This window comes from Gopherus flavomarginatus, chromosome 8 (assembly GCF_025201925.1).
Source record: "Gopherus flavomarginatus isolate rGopFla2 chromosome 8, rGopFla2.mat.asm, whole genome shotgun sequence".
NCBI classification, from domain to species: Eukaryota; Metazoa; Chordata; order Testudines; family Testudinidae; genus Gopherus; species Gopherus flavomarginatus.
Window position 1 is genome coordinate 97,435,586 of NC_066624.1, and position 25,578 is coordinate 97,461,163.

General features: G+C 39.4%; 1 protein-coding gene across 8 annotated transcripts in view; it reads right to left on the reverse strand.

The window, feature by feature from the left end:
- The window catches only part of MECOM (MDS1 and EVI1 complex locus), a 478,598-nt gene that overhangs the window by 18,196 nt on the left and 434,824 nt on the right, over nt 1-25,578 (reverse strand). For 3 of the 8 annotated variants that reach the window (XM_050965802.1, XM_050965807.1, XM_050965806.1), the window contains 7 exons: nt 25,070-25,172; nt 23,315-23,531; nt 19,298-19,445; nt 17,130-17,286; nt 9,468-10,824; nt 7,181-7,268; nt 3,062-3,088 (listed from right to left, as the gene is read on the reverse strand). In XM_050965802.1, coding sequence (XP_050821759.1) covers nt 3,062-3,088; nt 7,181-7,268; nt 9,468-10,824; nt 17,130-17,286; nt 19,298-19,445; nt 23,315-23,531; nt 25,070-25,172 — 2,097 coding nt within the window. The remainder of the gene's footprint in view (nt 1-3,061; nt 3,089-7,180; nt 7,269-9,467; nt 10,825-17,129; nt 17,287-19,297; nt 19,446-23,314; nt 23,532-25,069; nt 25,173-25,578) is intronic. The other 5 variants (XM_050965803.1, XM_050965808.1, XM_050965809.1 and 2 more) reach the window with 5 other exon arrangements.

Here is a 25,578-nt window from a genome sequence, read left to right on the forward strand (position 1 = left end):
ATGTCTGCTGCTAATCCGAGATCAGTGAATGGCAGTATTTTATAAAGAACTGTAATTTTTTGATTTACATATATGAGAGTTGTTGATTCTATCTGAGTCCAGATGTCTGGAAAAGGAAGTAGCTTTACCCCCACCTCCCTCCTGTCCCTAAGAGGCTATTAACCGCATACTGACGCAAACCAATATGTAGTCACAGTTCCCTAGCGCTGACCCAAAAAGGCAGACATTACCATAATTGGGAAAAAAAGTATTTATAAACATTTCAACAGGCTAGATATCATCAAAAAGGGTCTCAGACATTTGTCTTAAGATTTATTTGCAGCAGCAGAAAATCAGTGACATATATAAAGGAGGGTTTATTTAAAAAACATTTTTAAAGGATAACCTGATAGTATGAAATGATCTAGAAACTAGTGTCAATGAAGTGCATGACCTAATGTTTTACAAATTAGAATCCTTAATGCTATTATCGTAAAAACAACTGACTTTATGGCCATAACTCATGGGAAAGGATTGTACAAACGTTTGTTTTCTGTTTTTATTCATCTCATTTAAAGGAATATCAAAATCCTGACGATTAAAGGTCAGCAGTTCTACCTCCCTACCCTAAACTATGACTTTTGGTCAATTTGTTGTACTGCAATCCCAAACCTCACCACATCACATGTTCATGACCAAGAGATTGAATGACTAAATTTTGTGAAGTATCAAGTAAAGACCAAAATCTGATCTCAGGTATACCAGAGTAAATCCAGAGTCTCCACTGACACTGATGGAGCTGATCTAGATTTAAACTGGTGTAAGAGAGAGCAGATCTTGGCCTACAATAAACAAAACAAATGAAAAAGCATGAATAATTCATCCCAAAATGCATTTCTTATTTATATGGACAACTATTTTAATTATTTATCATAATTCTTCACAATGTTATTGCAAATGAAGTCCTAACTGAATTACAAGATATCTTTATAGCACACTGCTTCTAAACTTTAGTAAGAGGTGGGGACAGAGTGCCAGGTTTTGGGGTGGATTATAAAGTGTGCCTATTGAATATATTGTGATCCATTCAAAATAGAGTGTTTCCAATTGATCCGGACTATTCGTGCCAGAGTGAAAAATAACCTTGAATAAACTTAAAATAGATAAGACAGGATGCCATGAGTTGAGATATACAGGTTCAAGTGACACATTCAAACCCTTCAAATTGGAGACAAAACCATCCATAAATCAGCACCTTCCTCCAATCAGTTTAACAGTACGCTTTCAATACATATTGTATAGCAGCTGTTCAACCATCATCATGGCCAGAGGACAAAAAAGGAAAAGAGTTTGATGACATAAATTTGGGGACAGAGCCAACATTAGGGAGAGAGGGTGGAAGAGAAAGAATGTACTGAGATTTTTTTTCTGTTACATAATTACCGCAATACAGAGCTGTTATTTTAAAAGCATAGTGGATCCAGAGTGCATCATACAAGTCCCTTAATCCTCCCAACACCTTTAGATGACACCATTTTGAATTCACTTCACTGAGCAAAAAAATGTCTGGGGCCATCTATGGTGATGTCAAAGCTGTGCTGTCTATTTCTGTTTTACACCTATGTATTGCCTGTGGCCAATACAGGATTTCAAAAGGGAAAACATTTTACAACTTCCACTTAAATTGATTCTTCCATGCCAAATTATCACGGGTGAAGTTCATCCCTTTGAATGGGGCCAGCACTCAGCACCTGAGTTTCTCCAGTCCCAATCAATTCCTCAAAACAGGGTTCCAGTTCAAAAATAGGGTGTAAGTGATGCATAGGCCATGTGCTGGTCCTCTGCATAGGGACTAAATTCCATCCATTGAGCGCAGCATTGTCAGCTCATTTCTATCACTAATAATATTTCATAAGTAGAGCCTGATCCAATGCCCATTGACATCAGTCTCTGCTTTGAATGGGAATTAGATCAGGCCCTGAAATAGCATCTTACATCTGAGGACTTTATGAAGCTGAGTAGGTATCATTATCATCATTTGCATTTTACAGATGGTAAATAGAGGGTTTAAAAGCCAGATTTACAGAAAGTAGGACTACGGTCCTCAAGTATTTTTGTATGCTTAACTGTGGTACTTGGGTTGTAAATGAGCATTTGAGCATCTAAATATTCATTTGCATGTGAAAATGCCCCCTCCCATTTTTTTCTTTTACACTCCTGAAGTCATTCTGTACACAAAAGTAGGCATGAAAAAATGTGTCCAGATCTCAGGCCACATTTTATGAAAATCTGGCCTTAGTCTTGAGACACTATCTCAAGTCACAGAGAATGAGCAGAACAGAACATTGGTTTCCTGACTCTGACGCTCCTATTCTAGCCCCTAAACTGTGATGTCAGGAGAATTCTGGGATTAGTAGTTATTGGTTAATTGCAGCTGCTGCAGGGACAGCAAAATAAGAACAAAACACTGTGTTATTTGGGGGATTATAAAAGTAGTTACAAGAGCTATTTGGATTTCCACACCAATTTGGAACTGAATTTAAATATGAGATTAAAGGGGAAAAAAGCTTACTCTCAATTTTACCCCATTGATGCTCCTGTTCTCATTAATGGGAGTTATATGTGCCTACATGAAGGAAGAATTGGACCCAAAGGCCCCAAATCAATATGTGTTGTATCTGTGATGTAAGAGCTGAACTGGGTACTTTAAAGTCTAGAATCCACATGATTTTGATCATCAGATTATAACACCTGTAATGGAGGTAAAATTTGAGGCCTAAACTTTCAGCATAACCTGGAGGCAAATAGCTTGTAGTAGCCTCACTAAAATACAACCAAATGCCACATGGCGAAGTCCTTACCTAGGCGAAACTCCCATTGCCTTCAATAAGAATAGACTGAAGGATTACGTAGGAAGAAGGCCAATGTGACATGGCAAGATATATCCACTACAGCTACGACATTCAGTAGGAAAGCACATGGCATACTCCATAACTATGCAGAGGGTTAACTTTCATGTTATGGTTTTCTTATGCAATTTATTTTACAATGTTTAAATCAAAAATATAAGCAAATAACTTACCCAAGTTCTTTGATCAGGCAATTGGAACTGGGAGCAAAATTGAAACAAAAACAACACATTATTCCTGCATTGGAACCCTTATTGCAATCAATCTATTGTGAAGTTAGCTAAGGTTTCACAGTGAGTGGATTGTTTGCTTTTGGGCACACTCTACCTAAATGCAATCTTTGAAGTGGCAATTTATTGTAAAATATGACCAACTGACCTATTCTTGTACAGATTTAGGGCCCTAGGCTTTAAGGGGAATTTTTTCTGAGCAGGGACTGTGTAAGAACTATAGGAATTGTAGCTTAATATTTCTCTCTCTCCTCTAGTCTAAAAATCTATTTTAGAAGCCTATCCCATAGCTCTCATAGCATCTGATTACAAGGATGCAAATTAACCTCTTGCTTAAGCAAATGAAAAACTCCAGGCAATAAATGTCGCTATAAAAATAAGAATTTGTAGAGGAACTGAAAAATTTGAATTTATTTCACATATGTTTTTTACAGAGATAATTGTACCCTACCATTAGAAAGTGAAAATGCATGGTGGAATCTGCAATTATATTAATAACCTGGGGACAATAGGTATACCCACAAAAAAAGTTGCTTTGCTAATTTGCCTCTCTGGTACTAAATATTGGGTCGAATTCTACGTTGGGAGGTAGGGAGTGGTTTCCACTGAAGTTGATAAGAGGGCAGACTTTAGCCCTTTATGATATCACAGGTTGTCCAATAGCATTTTTATTTTCATTTGCTATGTTTAAAAACGCCCATTACACACAAGATGTCATGTCATACCATCTCTTACAAGATAAGCAGCCACCCCTAGCACCCACATAAATGATGACAATGAAGACCAGCTGTTCCCAAAAATTCTTTCTATTGCACAATCAGAGCCTGTATGATAATGTGAGTGAATTGCTACAAATGCACATCATTTATCTCACTGTATATTTTGAATGAATACTCTGTAACAGAGGACAGCTAAAGAAATTAATAAAAATTAATATGGCATCATCAGATATAACTCAGAAACACCATTTAAAAAATGATAGGGTCATTATAGATCATCCCTCATACATGGTACAAGGGGACACTTCTTAGGCAGGGTAATACTTTACACAGCTGGATAATGATTCTCACTCAGGCCAAAGGGCAGACGATGTACAGACAAATGGCATCCTCACACTAGGTTGAGATCTATGGGGACAAGCGAGCTTCACTAGCCCATGGTCTCTTTGGATCTCTCAGAGCAAGGGAACCCATGCTGCCATTGATTTGTCTCACACCAACTGCCATCCCACACCCTCTCTGAAATATGGAAAAGCCACAATTATTCCACATTTTATATAGTGCCATACCTGTGCATTAGAGGCATTAATAAAGACAAAATTCCTGCCCCAAAGACTTTATAATCTACTTCAGAAAACCTCAGAACATGAAGCTGGCCAAAGAAGGGGACAGGAAAAGAAGAGACAAGGTGTGAAAATAAAGAGAAATATATTATATGTAGAGAACAATCATATAGGACTGGACCATTTTAAATAGAGGCTGTGGGGTGGGAATGATTTGCCTAACACAGCCATAATTTATGATGCTCTAAATGACAACTCCTCCCCTAGCCATGCAGCGTTGACCTCCCACACCACAGTCACAGAAAGACAACAAGAGATTGTATGGTGGGAAGAGATACAATATGTTTGCCTTTTGTCACTCTGTACTTCCTCTCAGTTTTTCATGGGTTTTTCTGAGGTTTTGCTCCTCTTCTTATCAGACAATGAGAAGAGCGCTTACCCCAATATCATTAAAATGTTCGGAAATCCCAGGCTGAGTTCTCTGCTAGTGTAAATGGGTATGGTTCCATTGACTTCAAAAAGCTTCCCTCATTTATACCAGCAGGGAAATTTGCAAGTTCTCTGTGAAGAAAACACTAAGGGTGAAATCCTGACCCCTGTTAAGTTAATAACAAAACTCTCATTGACCTCAGTGAGCCAAGAGTTCACCCTAGATGCCTAGCACATCCTCTCTTGAAAGCCTATCTCTTGTATGCCTTTAACTTTGTCCTCCATCTTCTCTCCTCATGTGTTATTTATTTAGATTTCTGCTGCACTATATAAAAGCATGTCCAATCCAAACCCTGGGCACCTCCGACAAGCCCTGAAGAATACATTCATACATAAACATCCATCATTTACCCACAGATCACAGTACCCCAGCAGCAACATAAATATACCAAAATGTGATAAACTCCTCCAGCAAAACCATCAGAGCCCCCACCCCATTTCAATTGAGCTACACAGATTTTTTCCAGCTGAGGACCTGACCATCACTGAATTTCTGCCACGCAGTACACCACCTGAAATGTTCTCTCTGTAAATGTATTACAGCTGTGTGTAAGGCTCCTTAACTACTCTGTTATTTTTTTTAAAAACAGACCTAGAAAATGTATGCCTACTTTGTCTTTGCAATATCACAAAGTCTCTCATCCTGCAGCCCGAACCTGTTTTCATTCACTTACCCATGCTAAAGGCTAAGGAGGAGGAGAAAAGATAGCAAAGGCCCTTTGTTAAAACATTTTGAATTGACATGACTGGCCAGATTCTGCTCTCACTCACAGCAGTAGAAATCCAGAGGTGAAGCTCAGTGGAGTTAACTGGGGTTTACACCACTGTGGCTGAGAGCAGAGTTAGGTCCTTTCTGTGTACTGATTGTTAGTATCACCTGCTATGAAATGGAAATTGGAAGCACTTTCATAAGGAGACTGAAAAGGTTGTCTGGTTGCCTTGCAGCTTTGGTAAATATAGTACCTCAGTATATTCTGCTCAAACTCTATCAGGTACATTTTTATTGTAATACTTAGTGATTAGCATCAGCTATTCCCTTCATTTCCTATAGTGTCAATACATTCGTGCTTTTCTTCCTTTTCCAGCTGTGCAAGAACATTGCTCTCATGTATCTGTGCTAAGGCATGGCAAGATCTGTTTTACCTAGAAGCCAAAAAAATCCCACACTTGAGTAACTGAGCCTCACAACATGAGGTAGGTGCGTACTCATTATTATCCACATTTTACAGATGCTAAATTGAAGCAGAGAGTTTCCACAGCCTACCCAAGAGCTCAGAGGGAGTAAATATCAAGGCAGGGAGTTCCTTACTCCCCGTCCTGTGCTTGAAGCACTAGACCAAGATGGGGAAGTGAAGTCACCCTGTCAGACTGGCACAATACAGGATAAGCAAGTGATACAGGGTTGCAAATAATGCAGAGTTTTGACCCAGGCTATCGTTAATCTTTCTGTGCCATGTACAGACCCACATGGTTGAAAGAGGCCTATTATTTTCTTGACATAGCAAATGAGCAGCAGGACATTAAGCATATGACCAAAGAACCACACAATTGTAGTTGAATGTCTTCAGGCATGGAAAGGGGATGTATTGAAAGCACATATTATTTCCAGTTATTCTGCAAAGTTACTGAAACTTGTACTGTGTCCTTTTTGGGTGTCTTTATATATGTATATAGAAAGAGCCTGGTCTTTATAAAGGCTTTTACTTGGGGTGCCCAGATTTGTGGGCCCCACTATGCATCTGCAAAAAATGGCAAGTGGAAATGCTATCACTGATATCTCCAAATATGCAGCTGTACCCACACACCCTGTGCTTAAACTTATATATGGCAACATTAGTGCCCAAAAGGGAATTACTTGAGGGTGCAAAACTGAGCAGTAAAAACTGAAGCCACTTTTCAAGATCAGGCCCCAAATTCCATTGTTTCTTGGAAATTGCTTAGAGATGGGCACAATGATCCCTCCACTGCCACTGGCCACTGGCCACAGTGGAGAGTCAGCAGAAGCACAACTTGGTAGTAGCATATCTTGTTTGATCCATTCTAATTTTGTGGGGCAGGGAGCTCTAGAACATACATGTAGCTCAGATTTGGGTCCCACTACAACCAGAACATGATGGTTTAGCTGCAAAACATCACAAAGGACATGCTAATGTTTGTCCACCACGACAACATTGGAAAAATTGTGCGTTTTAGGAAATCCGAAAATAACTCAGACTGCATTCTTTTCTCTGCACCTGCTTTGAAGCATCAACAGGATTTGTTTACAATATTGAAATTCCAAAAATACTTACTTGCGGATGAAACAAGAATCCTGGGGAAGGTCTCAAGTACTTTTCCTTTAACGCTTCAAGTGGGTCAGTTAACTTTCTTTTCTCCACTCTGTAAATGTTAAAATTGATTTGCTTGTGATGATTCAGTCTTAGGCATTAATAACTATTCAGCTACTTATGTTTAAAATAGTCAACATCAAGTAATTGGTTTCTTGGTGACAGTGGTAAAAGATAAGGAGGTACAGTCATCTCTTGATTAGTGCATGCAACTCTCAGTAGCACTAATGAGAGTTGTGAACATCCATTAAAAAGAGATTACACCATTTACATTGGAAATAATCCCATTTCAAAAGGCCAATACTATAGATAATAGCAATTGATGACTAACTGCATTGAGCCCTGTTATCAAGAAATAGGGCCCATCTGCATTTTCCAAACACAAGAAAAGCTCTCACTGACACCAGTGGGGACTTTTCGTATTAGGCCTGCAGAAAGGGACCCTTGGGAAGCTCATCTTCCTTTGTGAAGAAATTAGGCCCTGCCCTTACCAACCACTTCACATGGGCACAGGGATGTCCTTGCAAAGAGGAAGTGAGCCAGATCCGGGCCTGGAGAAATGTAGTGAATTTGCCACAACAGAAATGAAGGCTATGTTCAACTAATTGTGTGTCTTCGAGTAGTGAAACAGGGCATCTGATAGTTTAAAATTAGTACTGGCATCTTAGTTCCTCCTGCATTTTTGATTATCAGTTTAAATGGTATCATTTATCAAAGGACTGATCCTGCATTCCTTACTGAGACATAATTTTCATAATAGTTTTCATTCATAATTTTCTTGCATCCGAAGAAGTGGGCTGTAGCCCACGAAAACTTATGCTGAAATAAATTTGTTAGTCTCTAAGGTGCCACAAGTATTCCTATAATTTTCTTTGGCTTCAATGGAAAGTCTGCCTGAGTAACAACTATGGGACTGGACCCATGTTATGCTGGCAGCATTCCTTTACTATTCCTTCACAAATTGCATTATCATGCACTGCAGTACTGTATAACAGTAACAATTTCCACCAATTCAGTAATGATAAATTAATATCATACAGGAAACCTGTGGCCCAATACCTATACGGCATCAATTAAACCATCTCAATAAGTAACACACTGCTAACACCGTTCCTTTCTAATGCATACCCTTTATCTTATGCCAGAGAGTGTTTTATGAAATTTTTGCCAAAAGCAAATTTTTGGAAGATAAATTGGAAGATGAATTAAGATCATTTGCGTTACAGTGACTTTTTATTTTTAACAATAGTCTCTTTGTGAAATAGGCTGTTTAGATTATGAACAAATAGTTTTTATGGTTAATATTTCACTACTCCTATGTTTTCCGTAGATTAATTTAGACGTATGACTACAACTAATTACAGATATGCAGGCAGAGTATCAAAGTGCATACAAGTGCTTACGTACACAAGATCTGTGGTGAAATCCTGGCCCCACTGAACTTAATGGCAAAATTAATGGGAGTTCAATGGATGTGAGGATTTCACCCCTGATTTCTAAGGGCTTGTCGACATGGGGAAAATGGCCTGGAATAGCTGTTCCGCAATGGCTTCACATGTGGACATTCTTACTCTGCACTGAGTGTTCACATGGGGAGTTAGTGTGGAATAATTATTGTGCTTTAAACTCACACGCTAGCTTATTTTCCGGTAGCTTTCCTGTGGAGACAAGCACTAATATCTTGGCTCACTTAGGATCCGATCCTATTCCCACTGACTCCCATTGACTTAAAGAGGTGTGATCAGACCCTTACTGCCCACATAGTTTTTTGTTTCGTTTTGCCACCAAGAACTCATTCTGTCTTCATTTACACCTGTACAGCCTCACAGAAACTGGTGGGCCGATCTAGTATAAGTGAGAGCAGAATTTCACTCTCAGTGCCCACATTCCTTTGATCTGTCAGCCCAGATTCAACCCCTTGTTGCAGCTGTCTGCTACACCAAGTGAAGTGGAATGGTGCAACCAAGAGCAGAATTTGGCCCAGATAATGTTTGAAATAAATGCTATTGGGGGGTAGGGCATGAGGTGTAGCGCTTTTGAGGAAAAGGGACTTGTAGTAAAAGATTTAAAGAACATTTTCAAATATCCAGCATTTGTGCCACCTCATTTCTGGATAAGCAAATGTATTACATTACTACATATTGTAAATGACAGTGCATGCTGAGCTAATGGATCACTTCAAGTTACACAGGAAAAGTCCTGAAAGAGTTAACTGTGCTCAAGAAAGCCATATTCCATTAAAGCCTGTTACCTGTAAATGGGATCCATAAAGAATGGAGTGGGCCTGGCATGTTGCAAAGAAGCATCAGTTGCTTTCCTTGTTTCAAGGTCACCTCCTTTCTTTTCACCAAAGACATGGTTTTTCCGAGGCTCAGCTTGTTTTGTACCACTGGCTCGACTTCTGCTGCCCATGCTCAGATCTAGTGGTTGATCCTGGCTTGTCACAGACGGAGCTGCTGGTTTTGAGGTTATAGAAGTAACCGGCTTCTCCTCCTTACGTTTAGTGGTGAGGTCAAAGGGAGACTCAGCGCTTCCCTTTGGGATCTTCTTTACTTCACTTGGTGACTGAGGCTCCATTTTCAAAGGCAACGGTCTCAAGTCTCTATCAGGAAATGGGTACATTGATTGAGAGAATGCTGGAAAAAATGGGAGGGGAAACATGGAAGGGTAAGGTAAAGCTCCAACTTTTTTGTCTTGCAGCCCCACAAGTCCTGTTGAACCAAAGTATTTTTCAGCAATAGAAGCAATAGCCTTTATAGAATCATTCACAGCTCCTGACACCGCAGTTTGTTCCTCTAAAGATGGTGAGAAAATGGAATGACTGCTGTATTCTTTCTTATTATTTATTGAAGCCAAATTCTGAAGAGAGCTTACTTTGTCTTTGAACATTTTACCATTTTCTTTAAATTTCTCTTTATCACTTTCAATGTCACTTTCCAGATCAGAGCCAGAGGTGGTCTCCAGGTCACTGCCACTGGGAGTACTGACATCATCAAGGTCACTACTCTCTGACTGGTCACTGATTTTTTCGTGCGGCCTCTCTTCAGAGGACCTCTCTGGTTGAAGCTCCACTGGCTTATTTTCACCTACAGAGGGGTGCTTATTTAGTGCCTTCAAAATATCCTGTGTAGCTGGCAGTATCTGAGGATGTGTCATGAGGGGACTTTGACTTTTGTTTGTCTGGTCTGTGCTGGGTAGTCCTTTAACAGGAGAACTAGCAGGTATCAAAGGTGGCCTGTGGTACAAGCCTGAAGAAAATAGACCAGGGAAGCTAAAAGAAAATCCAGGAGCTGTTGGAAAGGTAAGACCAGCAGGATGTCTATTGGCACCAAAATAGTCAGCAAGGCCCGGATTTGCATGATTCATATTAACCATGGACGTTTTATCCATAGCTGGGGTTCCAGGAAGTGAAATGCCTTGGCCAAAAAATCCTCCTGCTGCAAAATGATTCTTGCCCTCACAAAATCTCCTGTGTTTATTTAAGGAAGATGTAGTGCTGAACATTTGTCCACAGTCTTTGCACTTGATTTGGGTTCTGCAATCAGCATGCATGCGCTTATGACGACAAAGGTTTGAAAACTGAGTATAGGATTTATGGCAGACCTCACCTGTGTGTAAACAACAACAACAAATCTCAGGCTTTATGATAATTCCCCCTTTCCCCACCCGAATTTAGCAAAGACAACAATTTGTTACCCCCCAACATGTCAATTAAGAAGCCATAGGGAGAAGTCTGTGAGCATCATCTGGGTGCACAAAACAAATGAAAACTCATTTTACTCTTTCCAAAGCAAGGCATCCAATTAGACAAATGTCTTGAGACAGCATAAAGAACCCACCCAACAAAAAATAAATATAAAAATCCCTAAAATACAAACATTTCCTTTTCACTTTTCACAATACTTGGGTTGCTTACAATGTTTTAAATTCATGATCATTATCATTATTTATACTCAGTAGCACTCAGAGTGCCTGATCAGAATCAGGCCCCAATGAGCATGGCACAAACTAAGGCCCTGATCCTGGAGACACCTACACATCTGAATAGCTTTATCCACATGAGTACCTCCACTGATGGCACTGCGATTATTAAAATGCTTAAAGTTATTCACAAGCATAAGCATTTGCAAGATCAGAGCCACAAAATTAGACATAATCCCTGCCCCAAAGAGCTTACAATCTAAAAAGACAAACAAGATATATGAAGGATGGGGGAGAGGGAGACAATCAGATATATACAAGCACATATAACTATTAATAAACCCAAAATTTTGCATTTACAAATGAGATGCTAATTACATGAAAGCCCTTGGCATTCCAGGCTGTGGTTTCCAGAGCAATCACAATCTGGTGCCTGGGCACATATGTAACATTCTCTATTTTCACATACAGTGTTAGAGGAATGCATATGGTCAGTGTGATAGAGTTACAGTTGCTTTGGAAGCCATAACGCTTAATTTCATGTCTCATGTAATTATAATCTTGGCCTTAATGTTTCATAATGTAGTTTGCTTGTTTGTCTCTTTCATGTGAAAAAACATACCCTATTTCAACAACTATTTCCTCATATAATGCAGCTGTATTTATCTGAATGTCTGATGCTCAAAACAACTCAATGGATTTCCTCAAACTCCTTTGGGACAAGAACAATGTCAATTCAAAAAAGGGACATCTAGAGAAAGCCTTAAATCTTGCAGATTAGGGGTTGCAATTTTGATCCCACCGGTCTGATCTACACTACAACATTTCCCATGTCTGACTACAGTTATCAACAATCACAATCAGTGACAGGAAGAGAAGGATGGTGTAGTGGCCAATGTAGAGTGAGACATGATACATTTTCATAGTGTAGACCAGATCACTGAGGTGAACGGGATTTTGTGCTGTTAGCAGGTAACTGTCATATAATCACAACTATAGGGTCACTACTGCAGAGACGTAATTTCCTACTTTGTGAAACCTTGTTTTCATGTCATCTTGAAAGAGCACAATTACTTTGATTTTTCTCTCTTTTAGGAACTTTACTGAGCAAGGCATTTGGGTAGAAAACTGAACAGAAGCAAAAGGTTTAGCAATTTAAAATTCCCTGTTAGAGAATAAGATCTAGACTTCAATCCTCCATACACACAAACATGAACAACTTCATGCATGTGAGTGTTCCCATTGAACTCAATGAAACTACTCATGTATGTAAAGTTATGCAAGTAATTTGCAGAATCAGGGCCCTAGTTTGTCCTCAATAAGAGGTTTTTCCTTGCAATTTGGAATCCTCAATAGAACAGGAAAGATCGATACAGGAACGTCAATAAGCTTCACTGAGGCCTACAGAAATCTGACCAGAAACCTTGCTTGAAAGGAGAAAGTCTGGGTTGTCACTCATTTGGAAGGTCACTGTGGTTTGACTTATAGATATTTTAGATTTTGTTTGTCTGTACAAAGCTTATGTCCCTTTTTTACTGTACTTTCACACAGCATCAGGAAGTTTCCAGAGTTGTGCCATGCAATGTGTTGTATTTGACACTTTCCCGGACAAACAGAATGTAATGCCAAAGCTGCTGAAACACATGTTCCATCAATAAGTCTCGTGTGACAACACTTCATAGTATTCTGCTTCTATTAGTAAATGTTCTAATTTGTTCAAAACCAAAATTAAGCAATGTTACACTGCTGTGATAAAATTCTTTTCTTTTTTCCCTTCAGGGAAAAAGCATGTGGCTACACTTTGACTTCATATGCGCTATATCTAAGCTCTCATCTTTCACACATCAAAGCCACACAACAATTCACATTGTGTATTCCGAGCCCTTTTTAACAATCATTTTCATGCTTTGAGACAGGCTGACATAATTTACAATGGCTCTATTTTAAGCTGGTAAAGGAAACTGAATTGAATGTATCTCATCCTGCAGAGTTGGTTCCCATGAACTATAATCACGTCTTCTAACTTCCACTCACACCAATGCCTGAGCTAACCTTCCTGCGCTTCTAAACCCCTGCCCTTGAGAAACTTGACCACTTGTTGTCATGTCTTAACTGTTTACTTCTTTAGTGGGCTCTTCACATCACAGCAATAATACTTCCATTGTCTAAGGGCCTGATCCTGTCAGACAAGTTTTCCTATTCATGCCTCATTGCTATCATTGGCATGGCTCAAATGGGAAAAGGTTTCAGGATTAGGCCCAAACACAGGAAGTGTGCAATGCTATAATTCAGGAAGAATGCCTGTTACAGTATATCAGTTGGTGTTCCTGTAAGATAGCTTCATTCACAAAGAAGATTATAGATTTAAAAAAAAGCATAAAGTTTTCCTACCATGCATATTAGAATGCCTGGTTTTCTCTTGCTACATTTCCCCCACCTAATTTGGGAACCAGATCCTAGTTAATTAAGGATTGTAGGACCAGCCATTTATTTGTCCTGATATAACACATTAAATTGACATTTATTTGTTATGCCTCTTATAGTCAACATATAGGGCCCAATCCTGCTTCCACTGACGTCAGTGCCAAAGCTTTCATTGATCTTCCCAGTGCAGAATCAGGCCCACAAATCAAAGTTTAGGGCTAGCTTATGCAACTCGTGGGACCAATCAGATAAGCCAAAGTAAATTGGCTACAATTGTGTAAATGAATGCCAACAGTGAGAGTAGCCCAGTCTAGCCCTTGGATACTATGAGTCAAATCCTTATCTACTGTAAATCAGTGTAGTTTCACTAAAGGCAATAGATCTACACCATTTTACACTAGCAGAGGATATGACCACATATATTTCATTCCAAAAAATATATTTATACTACTAAGTACTTTTACAAGATCTATATGTACTGTTTTAGGACTATATATTGCTAAATAATTATTCTCCATCAGTACACTCAAAATTGAAGGGAACTGAAAAATATTGTATTTCCATGGAAAAGCAAAAAATAAATAATCTTCCAACAAGTTATTGGTATCCTTGCAAACTATTAGAATGTGTGCAATTTAACCTTTAAAAGGCCTAACATGACTTTATACTTCTCTTTAAAACCAAAAAAATATTATTGAAATCATGCAAATACAAGCAGCTAAAATATGCAGATGTATATTATTATAACTCCATCCATGTAGGTAAGAGCCATGACAAAAGACTTGCCTTTGGGACCGTAAAACATAGTCTATATAAATAGGCCTCTCGTGTGCAAGATTCCTCTTGTATTCAAAATATTGAAGGGAGAAATGGGAAATATTTTCATAGGTAATCTGCTGATTTATATGGGCTTTAAAAAGTAGCTATGTTTGGCAATCAAACTTTGGACCAAACCCTGTAATCCTCACTCACCAACGTAGTCTTACTTATGTGGATAGTCTCACTGAAGCCTGTGTATTACCTGATGCTGTTGAATTTTACACAGAGCACGCCATTGATTTTATTGGGGAATCTGCACATGAATCAATTGCACAGTATGATCCAATGGGATTACTCACATGAGCAAGAACTATTCCGATGAGTTAAGGTTACATGATCTAGCCCTTTGCTTTCTGCACAACTTTTGTTTCCATGTAAAGTTTTGCTTAATATTTAGATGGAGGGGATTTGCTGACTTAATAGCTTCCATGTATTAAGGCTATAGAAGCTGGGTTTGACTTCTCCAGTTAGTCTTATGGTATGCTTGGTGTTCTATATCCTTACCTTTACTCTAAGCAACTAACATATAGCTACTGCTTCCTTCCTTGCAAGTTTTATCACTGTGTAGACCCCTAGCCCTGACACAAACCACAACTCTCCCACCCCACCCCTGGAGGTATATGAATTCATTTGATGTGTAAGTGTACTCTGTCCTGCAATTTTCTTAGAACCAAGAAATTACCTAGCAGTTAAGTTTGCATATTTTCTGCTTATTAAACAAATTACTGTAAGTACTATTTTGAATACGTTCAGCCTATTATGGCATGTGGTTTCTATTTGGAGATTTTGTGAAGGCAGTGAGTAATTATCTTACTGTTGGTGAGTTTTCACTCAAGCTTGGGCGGTATACTGTAATAAGAGACAGTTGCCATAAACAGACTGGTAGGGCAAATCATGCTGTGTGGCCTTGTGCTGGGAAACAGATATCTACTTTAAGTGACCTGACCCCCCAACCCCTCAACACTCAGAAACATCTACCCCAACATGTGAGCTCTACATTCTTTTGTTCTGTAATTTCAGAGCTATTATTCATAATTGTTCTATAGTTTTCTGTCCATCACACTTTGCATTTGAATAATAACAGTTGATGTTTTGATTCACCAGAGATCACTGAAAACATTAATGGAAAGCATTTTACACATGATTTCATTTGAAAAGAAGCATAGTTCTATTTGGAGCATTTGATTCAAAAGCAACTGTAACTCTAGTGCTTGACTAGTCCTCAATGGCAGGAAGCCATTGTTTTCTAATTATTTCATTTTCACTAATACAGTATTAATTTGAAAAAACCCTCTGTGATCCTGGGTGGGGAAAAATAATTAAACTGCTGTAATTGCATCTCGTTAATTAGATATTTGCTAGCTCAAATAAGTCCAAACATAAATAAATACGGACTCATCCACCGGCAGATCTACAGCCCTTACAAGAACGTTTCTTTTAAGTTATTATTACTCATGCTGATGTAGTATCAAGACCCAAAGCACATGTCATAGAATCATTAAACTACTCCCTAGGTGAACATATGCTGGGTGTTCCAATATACTGAAGAAGTTAATACCGGAACTGTTGAAAGCTGATCGCTGGTGGCTCAAACTCCAGAGTACAAGTCCCTGTAGACGAGTATGAAATTGCAGGTTTTCCTCCTCTCCCCATTAAACTAGCTTCCAGTCACTTGACCTTACACCTTTGCACTCTATTTATCTGGATGCTACAGATCTGCAATGTAATTTAGTCTTCTTTAGCATGTTTTAGATTGGTCCTAGTTTGAAGCAGTCACTTTGAAAAGATGGAATGAAGCCACAATCAGTTTGGAAGAAGCACCAGGAAAGAGTTTTTGGCAAACTAGTGCTGAAAACAGGGAGTTGGTAGTGAATTAGGGCATTGAGTATATAGGGCTGAGGATTTTTAATTGGCTTTGAGTGGCATTTGAGGAGAATGAGTTGGGATTCAACGGTCAAAGGAGAAATATTTCTCTTTCATTACCATATGGGAGAGAGTCTCTTGAAGCAGTAACAAGTATCCTGAGTCCCGATGCTGCAGCAGGATCTGCACTGAAACCAATGCAGTCAGTGAGACTGTGTGGGTGCAAGAATCTTCACTGCCATGTCCAGATGCAGGAATCAGGTCCATAGAACAAGTACATGTTTTAAAAAGCTTGAGTGCCAAGACAACTGTTTGTCAAGGTCTAGCAGCTTTCAGTTAATACTTAAGACTGGAATTTGCAAAGGAGCCTAAGGGAGTTAGGCACCCATCTCCTATTCAAATTCTATAGCCCTTACTATCATATGCAAATCCCAGCCTAATGGTGTGAACTAATCTTGTAGGGAGCCCTCACGAGCATTTCCAAAGCAATGCAGATTTTCAGCATCAGATACCTTTGCCTGTCTCGCTTAAATCTCATAACCCACTGAGGCTTTTCCTTATTGGCTAATTATATGGCTGCTGTCAAACCCTTCCCTGAACTGCTCTTTGTGTCGGGGGGTGGGGGGAGTGGGTGGGAGAAGAGAGATTCCTGGGGAAACAGGTGCATTACAGTGTACAGTGTCTGTTTGGAAAGGAATAATATATAAAAACAACTCTACGTATTGGACTCTGAATTATATAGCTACTCATTCAGTAAATCAGGGCTTAAACCTACTCCCAACGGGAGTTTCAACAGAAGCAGGACTGGGCTGCCTACTTCCTGATTATGCTGCTTTTTTTGAGACGAGACAGACATTGAAGTTTAGACGTTTAGTTGAAGACTTACATATAAAGGGCTTGACACTGCTGTGGATGTGCTTGTGCTGTTTAAGGCCTGAAGAAGTAGCAAACGTTTTACCACACTCTGGACAAGCGTGAGCACGAGCCCCAACATGCTGGGAACGAATGTGCCTCTGAAGGTTGCTGGGGTCCGTGAAAACCTGCTAGGAAATGAATACTGATTAATCAAGCAACTTAACTGCAGCAAGGGAGCCAGCAATCACACACGACTCCTACAAGACCAAAATTGTGGTTTTGTTTTTTAAAGGCTAGAAAATGAAACAAAAACCACCTAATATTGGCTGGTTAGTATGACCAGATCTTGCTGCATTGAAGTTTTGACATTGGCTTCAACTGGAGCAGAATTGAGCCCTAGGTTTTACAGGACTAGCTGATTACTCTTTGAAGCAGTGACCTAGGCAGGGTCTTTGTATAGTGCTTGCCAAAAAGAGGCTGTGACTTGGTCATAGTCTCTAGGCACTACTGCAGTATAAATGCTTTATAACAATAAGGAGTGACTTGCATCAAGGAAATCCTGACCCGCAACCTAGTATCAAGGATGCATGTTCAGCGTCTAGCTTTGTCTCACTACAAAATAAAAAACATGTTGGGGCAAGTTTTGCTTCACTGAACTTAAGCAGACAAACTCCAATGGACTTCAGGGAAGCAGGAGCCAATAACAGGCTCCATAGTGTTACGCAGGATTAATAAAACTACGTATCCAGGAAATGCAAAAAGGAAAAGGTATCCACCCACACAGAAAACTAAACACAAAATCTGTGGAATCATAGGGGAGAAATAATTCCTTGCTGGTGTGGTACAAAGAGAGCTGACTACAACTATGAACAGCTCCACATAATGGGCCTGAGTCTCAGCTGGTGTAAATAGACATTGCTCCATTGGAGACAATAGCTGGGGACCCGGCCCATCATTTCTTCTTATTATTTATCTTGCAGTAGTGTCCCGAAGCCTCAATCAGCATTGGGCTCACCATGCTAGGTACTGTACAAACACATAGGAAGACATGGTCCCTATCCCAGAAAGCTTAAACCAGTTAAAATAATACAAACTAAAGATAGTACAGAAAATAAAGGAGCGGCCAAACAATTGGTGCTGATCAGAGGGCAGCGTGTTGTAGCACTGGTCCTGGAGCAGTTTGGAAGGAGGACTGTGACTTACAGAGCTACAATCATCCTCCTGGCTCCCCGATACCCTGGGGAGGGAGTAAACTGCACTGCTCACTTAAGGCACCAATGCAGGTGAGCTTCCAAGTGGGTTGAAGGAGCAGAGCCACCTGCTCCCCACTCTATGTGTTCCCTCTCACCCCCTTCGCAAAAGGAGGAAATCTAGTAGCCCCTTGGAGGCTAATTTCCTGCCCATACTGATACTGATCACCTGGATGGCCAGTGCGAGGTAGTCAGGGGGGTGCATTACACACTCATATTACCTTACATGACTGCGCTATCTCAGTCGCAATCTGACCCAGAGAATGCGAAGGAACATGAGTCCATCCCTGCATTTTTAGCAGGAATTTCTGCTGCTTGGAGGTAGATAACTTATATAAAATGTTACCCACTCTTTTTAATATATACTAGTTCTTTTAGCAGGCCATACTAATTTGAGGGTTCACCTTCCAAAATATATTTACAGTTTCCTAAGATTGGGATCAGACTGGGGAGGAAAGGTTCCACTCCCATTCCCAGAAAACACGGATAGTTCTGCTAACGTGCTTGCAAATGCAATAGTTAATAACCTTGACGTCATTAGGTTACAAAATCACTACCCGAGTAAATGGGTGAAGTACACATCCCTCTTGAAACTATTATATCTGTCTGCCAGTCCCGTCCCTCACAAAGGGCTGAATGTTGAGCTCAATGGATGGAGAGTGCGCTCAACTTCCTCCGTAGTCGGCCCCTGACTGAGTATTGCATTAAGTCATATTCAGGAGTTACCTTCAAAATCATAAAGGCAAAAAAATGAAAACATTTTAAATTAAAGCCTAAATGCTACAGAAACTGATGAGATAACTAGAGAAGTACTGGTGTGACCTCCTGTTGAATATTGGTTCAATCTTCCCCCGACCCCCAGGTTTCCACACCCAAAACTTGCTTTTATATCTCATAAAACACACAATGATACACTGAGAAAAGCCAAATATCCTACAAATTCCTGTACCTTGGCACAGTTTTCACACTCATAGTGCTTTCCATTGTCATGTGACATTTGATGACGTATCAAATTAGACTTCCAGTTAAAAGCCTTGGGGCACTGATCACACTTGTACTCTCTCTCTTCAGTGTGGGACAGCATGTGCTTCTCTAGGCTGTGAAGACAACAACAGGCTTTGTGAGGTCTCAACAATACCTAAAGAGGAACCCAGTTTTATCAATGATTTGCAGCCCAGGTTAGATATGAAAATGAAGTGGCAGGAAGAGAAATCATTTTAAATAGATCATGTAATTATAGAAACTAGAGGGGAAGGACCTAGAGGGCCTTATTCTGAGAAGTGCAACTCCTTTCGAGTTTTGCTCACCATCTTTCAAAATCAGGCCCGTAATATTGTCTCATTGGAGTTCATCTCCATGCCAGAACAGTACATCTTCTAGTGTTTTGGCCAGCCACATTTTTTAAAATTATTTATTTATTTATTTAGGAAGTTTTAACAAGTGTACAAACCCTTGTCATGTAAATAGCAGAAACAAAACAGTCATTCCAACAGTTAGCTTTTGTTTAAAGAGACATTATAGAGGAATAGAGTCATCAGATCACAACACCTATGTCGCTTTTAGTGATTTTATTAAATTGACTGAAATTTCTATAAAAATCAGGCATGTCTATCAAATGTTAATATTCAAAAAAAATTGGACAGGTGTGCTGAGGTGTTTACACAGGTGAATGTATATTGGGTATTGAATAAAAGATAACTAAATATCTATTGTCCTCTGTCTATTTGGCTGGGTACATTATTGGTGTGTTAAATTTTCCATAACCACAACCTTCCATAGTTTTTGAACCATTTCTCTATGGTTGGGCTATTTCCCTTTTTCCAATAGCTGAACAGCTGCTACCAAATGAGAAATTCATTCTTCATCTCCTCTTGTGTAACCGTTTCTACATGGAAGTGCCAGAAGGATTACTGTTGGATCATTTGTCAATAAGTGTCCAGCAAGTTGTGATTATGGATTGCATCCCAGTACACTCTAATGACTGGACATGTCCACCACATATCCATAAAGTCTCCTCTTTCACCACAATTTCTCCAGTTTATCCATTCAATCTCTTTCTATATCTATATATTTAGCCTGGTTGCTGTGTGGTGTCACTGAAACAATATCTTAAAGAAATTTTCTTTTATATTTGGCCAGTCACTTCAAAAAATGTATTTCTATCCTTCACTGGGGCCAAATTCTGATCTCTTTTACACCAATGTAGATCGGAAATAAATTCATTGAAATAAGTGGATATACAGTAAGATGAAACTGGTGTAAATGAGATCAGAATCAGGTCCCTAAGCATTTCAGACTAATAGCATGTTCCCCCCTAATTATCATTAGTTACATTAAATGTACTTAGTAGTTTTGGAGTCATTTGTTTCAGCCCTTTAATAATTTCTGTTGCACTTCTCTGAACTCATTTCAGTTTGTTCTATGCCTTTCTATTATTAATGTGCCCAGGCTACATGCAGGCAGAAATATTTTTAAATAACCTCTATTGTCTAGTTACATACAAAATCTTCTCTTATATATTTAAAATTTAGAAGGACAGAAAAGATTACAATGTCTTATAAGTAGATACATATGGAAGACTAGAAAAAAAAGTCTGGTACCATTACTATCAGAGTGCATGCCAACGCACCAATATGGGGACACGTTCTGCAGTCCCTCCTCAGACAAAGCTGCAATGACTTCTACTGATTAAACTGACCAGAGACGGTGGGTTTTTAACTTAGGTTCTCCAGTCTGATTTGTGATTTTCATGCTCAGCCATAGCTCATAAAAATGCTTTTTTCCTCTATGGATGCCAGTTACATTTAACTCTACCAGACTCCTCTTTCATTCTGTCAGAAATGGCTGTGGCTTCCTCGTATTATATTTCTGCAAGAGTGTTGGCCAAATACTGCACCATTTACTGGCCATCAACCCTGAATGCCGTGTGCATCTGTGCATGCAGAATGCCTCATTCACTGGATAATACTGAACAAAAGTTGGCCCAACACGTGTAATTTTCAGCCAAAGTGACTGATTCAAAGTAACTGAGGTTGCTCGGTAAAATAAACAAGGTTGCCAAAGTGTATCTGTAAGCAGTCTGGCGTGTAATATTTCTGTAGCAAATTATCTAGTGTTAATAGTACTTTTCTACATTTGAATTTGAAGACAATGTCTAATGTAGGGTAGTCACTGAACAAATGTAAATTTATCTTAAAATATTAAAGATTCAAAACATAGGACAGAAAATAAAGACTGAGTCATCATAAATAGATGTGCTGTGGTGAGAGAAACTATGAAAAATGAGAGCTAACACAGTCAGTCCCAGAACTACTTGAATTATTCAAAGGCTAGTACATGACAAAGACCATTTAAGGCAGAAAAAAATAGAAGAGTGTTCTATATAGTGTATATAATAAACCAAAAGGACTATATTACATATGCTGGGTTGGGGGCGGAATTAAACCAAGAGACACTGAATAGGAACATTCAATATGGTGTGCTGGCATAATGGAGAGAGAAAGAATTGGCATATGTCCACTAATTTCAATGGAGCACTACTGATTTACCCCAGCTGGGCATCTGGGCCATGACTTTGTCATTCAGATCCCTGACTTTTACTATTATATGTCAGTAGCTGGGACCAACTTTCCCCTGCAGCAGGTAAGCGTCAAGTATCAAGAGACCCAGCATAGACACACACAGATGTGCATGTGTGAGGAAGTTGTTGCAAGGATTATTGTGTCCACTCAATGCCTCACAATAATTTGCAACATTTCAATGTAATCTGCACTGCAATTCATTATTTTAAGTAGCTGCAGAAAATTGCTGGGACAGGAAATGTACAAATGATTCCCACCATATCAAATTTGTACTAAATATTTGTATGCATATTTTTATATACGCGTTATATTTACAGATGAGAAGGGTCCTGATCCTGCAAGGTGTTGGGGCCTGTCACACCCATAACTTCTTAGGGAGTTGAGGGTGCTCTGCACTTCACAGAACTGAGCCCAAAGTGCAGCATAAAAATGCTGCTCTCACTTAGTGGCAATGAATCGTCACTAGTGGTTGTTAGTTTTCATTGTACTTTAATGTTACTGCTTTTAGAATGACATTAGATGAAAATGAGAATTCACATGTTGTAAGTAGGTACTTTGGGCCTGATCCTCCCCCCACTGAAGCCAAAGTCAAAGCCATTGTTTTTGTCATTGTTTTCAACGGAACCGGGATACTTCCCTATAACAATTTTTTCCAGAAAAAGAGGAAACTGATGTGTTTTCATGGGTCCCTGTGATCATCTTCAGCTTTGTGCTGCTGCACGGTGATTTTTTCTATGTAACGTATTTTAAGATATAGCAGACTTACAGTGGCTAGTTTTGCCTCATTTTAATTGGCCTACCACAGCTAGTTTGGGCAGAAAAAACTGCTGTCAAATTATGAACACTACACAGAAGTGTTCTGAATTATTTCTGCCTAGAACAAGAATAATTAGATCAGGTCCTAGCTGGTGTAAATCATTGTAGTTCTACTGAGTTCAATGATGCTATGTTGATTTATATCAGCTGTGGATCTGGCCCAGTTGCATTTAGGGTTGAGTTCATTCACAAATAAGGGCTTCAGAATCAGGCCTGAGTGTGCAGCTTACACATAATAACTGTAAAGTTAAATACAGAATGTTCTGCTCAGTGTGTCCTAAACAAATCTCCAACAAATCTCCATCCTTAGAGGTTTTTAAGGCCTGGCTTGACAAACCTCCGGCTGGGATGATTCAGTTGGTGTTGGTCCTGCTTTGATCAGGGGGTTGGACTAGAAGACCTCCTGAGGTCCCTTCCAACCCTAATATTCTATGATTCTGTTTTCATATGTATTCTGTTTTAGAAGATTGGGTCCAATTCTGCACAAACTTACACCCTATGCAGTCCTACTGAAACCAATACAGAATTAGACCTATTGTAGGTATCTGAGTTTAAGTGGCTATTCCTACCTTTGTAAATCTGGAAACACTTGATCACACTCTTTACATTCTTGAATGTCATGCATGTTCCGAAGGTCATTTTCATTGTCAAGCTTTTGTTGAAAGTCCTCCTCCACCATAGAAAATGCTGAGTGAGGTGTGCTGCATGGGAATTTCTGATGGTCCACTAGTTCCATCTTGGACTCAAATAGCTGGTCACAATCCTCACAACGATACTGGCGCTCCTCTGGAAGGCAAATTCGTTGGTTATAAGTTGTAGGAGACATGGTGCAGTGAGACAAGTTACTATGATGGACTTCATATTTTTATCTACCATTTTTAAAAAAAACTGCAGAGGAGATGAAAGGAGCAAAAATCCTACTCTTTTGATCCAAGGTGCAGCGGAGGGGTAAATTAAGCCAGTGTGAAAACCTGAGGAAGCTCCTATGTATGATTTCTGAATGTTCAGGCAATGGCTGGTGCCCCACTTCCACCCCAGTACACTCTAGCACAATCCTCACCCCCTACACACAGCTGGGTATTGGATGGAGACCCTATAGTTGTGATGTAAATGCAGCCCTTTGCACCAGCAACAACAGGGCATTCCTTTATAAATACACTGGAAGTCTCTTGGAGTCTATATAATTTGCAGGATATGAATAACTACTTACACAATTTAGGTACAGTTTGTGTGTAAAAAATTAACAAGTGAGATATGGATGAATAGTTTTACTCTGAAAGGTGAAGGTTTCGAAAAGGCACCGTCTAACTCATTAGATTTGCTCTTTGCATGTATACAGGATCACATATGCTCTCCTGAGAGTGACAAAAACTTTGCAACCATTGTGCCCCTGTGTTAGTCCTGCACGGCCAACACAGCTAAGAGTTAACGAGCTACACTCTATTCCTTCTCATGCATCATCATAGAATTCTTTACTCAATTCCAATTGCAAAGCCTAATTGTACACTAAGTTACACCTGTCCAACCCCACTGCAGACAATGAGGTTGGGCATGGTCAGTGTAATAGGTCAGGGTAGAATCTGAAAGAAAGTGAGGTTGTAGAGATACAACTACAGGAAAAATGTAGACAGTGGAATCTTTATCACTGCTGATACAGAAGGCAGAAAAAAATCCTGGAGAGGTGTCTGCAGGGATGGCAGGTAAAAAATAGCTCTTTGATTGTGAACAGAGCAAGTCTGATCTGGAGTGGTTGAGAGACAGTGAGCATAGAACCTTACAATGCTATTTTTTCAGTTACTTTTCAGACCACAATCACACTTTAAAGAAACTTGCAGATAGGGTGCCGGAGTGAGTCTCAGGCTACAGTTCACATAAGGGGCATCATGCACTCCTGTAGTTTATGAATGGCAGAAAATCTCTCAAAAGCAATTTCAGACATCAGCTCACTCCCAGGCAATCTTTCATTATTTATTTTAGGGACTTTTCATTTCTAACCTTGAAAAATATTGAAAGTTAGAAAGGTTAACAATTAAATCACATCAGCAATGGGGATATTATCATTGTCACAGACGACAGTAAAACTTGTTGCTGAATTAACAGTTTCACTCATGTTAATAATTGGGAACTATTACTGTATTTACTGCCAAGGTTTGCAGAGAAGTAAACAGATAAGTGTATATATATAAAAAAGCTCCTTCTTAGCTACAATGCTGCAATCCCATTGATGTTAGGAAGGTTCCACCAGCAACAAGACATTTGCCCAACTTTATTTTCAGTGGACATTTTGTATCAAACTAGATAGGCTGGGGTAAAAAGTTGCTAACCGTGAATATCTGGAGCCATTGTTTCATGTGAATAATCTTCACTCTTCATGAATAGTAACAGCTCCTCTCCTGGGTCAATGTCTGCTACAACTCTGTAGAATATCTGAAAAACAGAATCACACTGAATCTCACAAGAGGTAAATGTGTACAAAGTAATGCTTGTGGGCACAGCAAGGTTAAATATGGGGCCAGATCCGCCACTTATTTAAGTCAATGGAGCAATGCCAATTTTATAATAGCAGAGAATCTGGCCCCGCACTTTTTGCTCTTTGGGTCCTATGAAAAAAACATCTTGCTCTTAACAAACTATGCCAAGAAATGAGCTGATGATGAGTGGAGGGTTGTGAATGTCACTGTCAATTCACAAATCTTCCAATAATACACATCCTATTCACAAATAATCAATAAAAAAAAGTTTCCTGCTGCTCTGCCAATGAGATATGAATGTACCCTAATGAAACCTTTCCAGATTTACACACAGAAGGTCTGATTCTCTTCTTGATTACACT